This window comes from Eucalyptus grandis, chromosome 2, assembly GCF_016545825.1.
Source record: "Eucalyptus grandis isolate ANBG69807.140 chromosome 2, ASM1654582v1, whole genome shotgun sequence".
Lineage (NCBI taxonomy): Eukaryota > Viridiplantae > Streptophyta > Magnoliopsida > Myrtales > Myrtaceae > Eucalyptus > Eucalyptus grandis.
The window spans coordinates 1,749,619-1,752,712 of NC_052613.1; the positions used below are offsets into that span (position 1 = coordinate 1,749,619).

Below are 3,094 nucleotides of genomic sequence, written 5' to 3' on the forward strand. Positions count from 1 at the left end.
ACTTCATTCATATGCCAAACCTCTCTAGAAACAATGCGCAATTGGGCAAATTATGTATGTATGGGAGGAGACCATCCTAAATTAGATGCAAAAATAAGTGAAACTCTTCGATAGCTATATGGAGTGGCTATTTATTTGATTTAAATAAAAACTACATAGATACCATATTTTAGAACATAGAAAGACACTTAAAATCCTGACTACCTTATTTAACACCCACTCATTAACTAATGGTAATAAAGTCCAATAATGACATTTCAACACCGAGGATATGTAGACTTATAGCATATTCTTAACTCTTCAATTATTGAAATCATCTAGCTTCTTATCCTTTGTAGGATTCTATAGCAAGCAAAAGCTTATGGATAATTATATGAAGTGGAAGAGATCTTCAGCTATCTTGTTTGTTGTTCACTGTTGTCTAGGTGAAGCGGGTTTGCCGACTACAACGAGGTTTTCGATCCTATGCATTGTGGAGCCATAAGCTTCATCCATATCCAGATCTTGTGGTTGTACACCAGGAGGAAGTTGCCAATCAAAACTGTGAAGAAGTTGAGCTAAAGCAATCTCAATACTGGCATTTCCAAATGTAATAGCTGGGCAGCTTCTTCGGCCTGCGCCAAATGGTATCAGCTTGAAGTCCTGTCCCTTGAAGTCAATGGTGCTATCCAAAACCTCTCTGGTAGAAATGTTTCAGGATCAACCCACGATTGCGGATCATGACCTATTGACCAAGCGTTAACAAAGAAACGCGTTTTTGCCGGAATGCAGTATCCGTCAATGGTTATGTCCTCCATGGATTCCCTTGGGACTAACATAGGAGCAGGAGGATGCAGTCGAAATACCTCCTTGACGATAGCCTTCAAGTAAGGCAATTGATGTAGGTCGGTCTCTCGCACGTATTTTCTCTCTCCAATGACGCTTCGCAGTTCCACTTGTGCTCTTTCCATGGCTTTTGGCTTCATGACAAGCTCTGTCATTGCCCAATCAAGAACTGTGAATGTTGTATCTGTTCCGCCCGTGAAAAAATCCTGCAAGATGCATGGGCTACGTATTAGAGATATTTTCGAGCAAGTCAATGTGCTTTGTTATGCTAACTATTTTCTATATTAGAAATCATTGGGAGAGGCTCAGGCCGTGTCGGGCCTTTATGTCGGGCCTAACTTGTTGCTCAACCCTGCTCATGTCTAAAGAAAAACACACGGATAATTCTTTAGGCCAGATAGGGCTTGCCTTGGATTTAGTTGGGCTTATAACTATAAAGTCTTACTCAAACCTACTAAAAAATTGCTCTTCAAACCCATTTAGCCTAAGCAGGCGGTGGGCTTTCTAACCCACGATCAGATCTATCATCGAAAAACTTAAATGGAACTTCGAGCTAGAGGGGAGAATGATTCACCGACCCGGAGAAGGGCTTTGATGTTAGGCCTTGTAAGGGGCATATCACCGTAACCGTTCTTCTCGATATCGATCAGAACATCCACAATATCCTTATGCGCCTCCGTAGCTTTGCTTTCATTCGAATGTTCGCTCAGTATCTCGTCAAAAAGACGATCGAAGCGCTTAAAGGCGTGTTGAAGTCTAGCCTTCATCCCGGTCAGACTATGAACGAATTCCAAGGAAGGAAAGAAATCTCCTATGCTGAATCCCGCAAGCAGCTCCTGAAACTCCTCCAGCATGCTCTGGAACCCATGCTTATCGTAGTCCCCTCCTGCTGAAAAGTCCCTCCCAAAAGCACTCCGGCAAAGCACGTTATTCGTATACAACGCCAGTAATTTAGATAGATTTATGGTGCCTGGACAGGACTCTGCCACCCTGTGAACTAAACGGGCAACTTCTTCCTTCCTCACATGACTAAATGACTGAACCCTTCTCACGCTAAGCAATTCAAGTATGCAGATTTTCCTTATGTGCCTCCAATAAGTGCCATAGGGAGAGAAGGCCATGTCCGTGCAGTTGTAAAACAAGTGCTTGGCAGAGAAGATTTGAGGGCGGTTCGCAAGCACTAGGTCGTGGGTTTTCATCACCTCCTTGGCCATTGCGGCCAAGGAAACAACTATTGTCGGGACTTTGCCGAGCTTCAAGTACATGATCGGCCCGTACTTCATGGTGAGGCGATGGAGAGATCTGTGTGGCGGTTTGCCAAGCTGGTGGAGATTGCCAATGATAGGCAACTTGGGAAGGCCCGGTGGGAGGTTGCTTCTTTTGTTCCTAGACTTTCTCTTCCCGAAAACTATCAGAAAAGCTGCTAGGACCAAGCATGTTGGGAGAAACAGATACTGAAGGAGAATCATTGCAAGGTATGTGATATTGCTAAACTGTACTTCTTATTTGATTCCTACATATTGCTATATATGGAAGTCACTGAAACGATCTATCTGCTTTGCTGACGATTTGTGTTAGAAAAATGCTTAGCTGACCGTCTCCATCAAGTGACGGAGTGACGGTCAGCGTTACGACCGCTCATTTTGTGAGGAAACCGGTTGACTTTTCAACCGGTTTCCTCTTACCCAATTTGTTTTTTATTTTTTTTTGCAAGGGTAAATTGAAAAAAATCCTAAGAGAGTCCACACAATCAATTTTCATGAATATGATGAAAAATAAATTAGGTACTAAAATATAAATATTATAAATAAAAACATTGTCACCTACTAAAGAGAAATTGTTGATGCCATTATATAGATCTATTAAATATAAAAGATGAAAAAACACTTGAGCTAAGATTGATTTTATAATGCTTTAGGCTAGTAGAAGTGTCAAAACTTGGCACGGGGATATTTAAGTATCAAAAGTTACGAAAGGTACAAATAAGTGTCACTTTTTTTTAAAATTGAGACATTTGAGTGCTAAGTCCGGCGAAGGCTTCTAGAAATCCTCACGACATTTTTAATAATATAACTCGCTTACATGACTCGCCGGATAGTTAAGTCTGCAAAGAAGAGCCAAAACAACGTCATTTTGCCTCTTATATGAATTTTAATATAAATATTAATTAAATTACTTTTAAATTTTTTTAAAAAAAGATGTTGAAGGCGTTGGGCGAGGGCTATGTAAACCCAAGGGCCGGTGATCGTGGGGAGGCAGCGACGAGGGC

The 3,094-nt window shown here is 41.4% G+C and overlaps 1 protein-coding gene across 1 annotated transcript; it reads right to left on the minus strand.

The window, feature by feature from the left end:
* Window positions 1–411: 411 nt before the first annotated feature.
* Window positions 412–2,039, minus strand: LOC120290195 (cytochrome P450 71AP13-like). The gene is made up of 3 exons (XM_039305961.1): window positions 1,400–2,039; window positions 676–1,009; window positions 412–541 (listed from the first exon to the last, which is right to left on the minus strand). Exons 1-3 carry the CDS (start codon window positions 2,037–2,039, stop codon window positions 412–414), a joined length of 1,104 nt encoding a protein of 367 aa, XP_039161895.1.
* Between the last annotated feature and the right edge of the window lie 1,055 nt (window positions 2,040–3,094).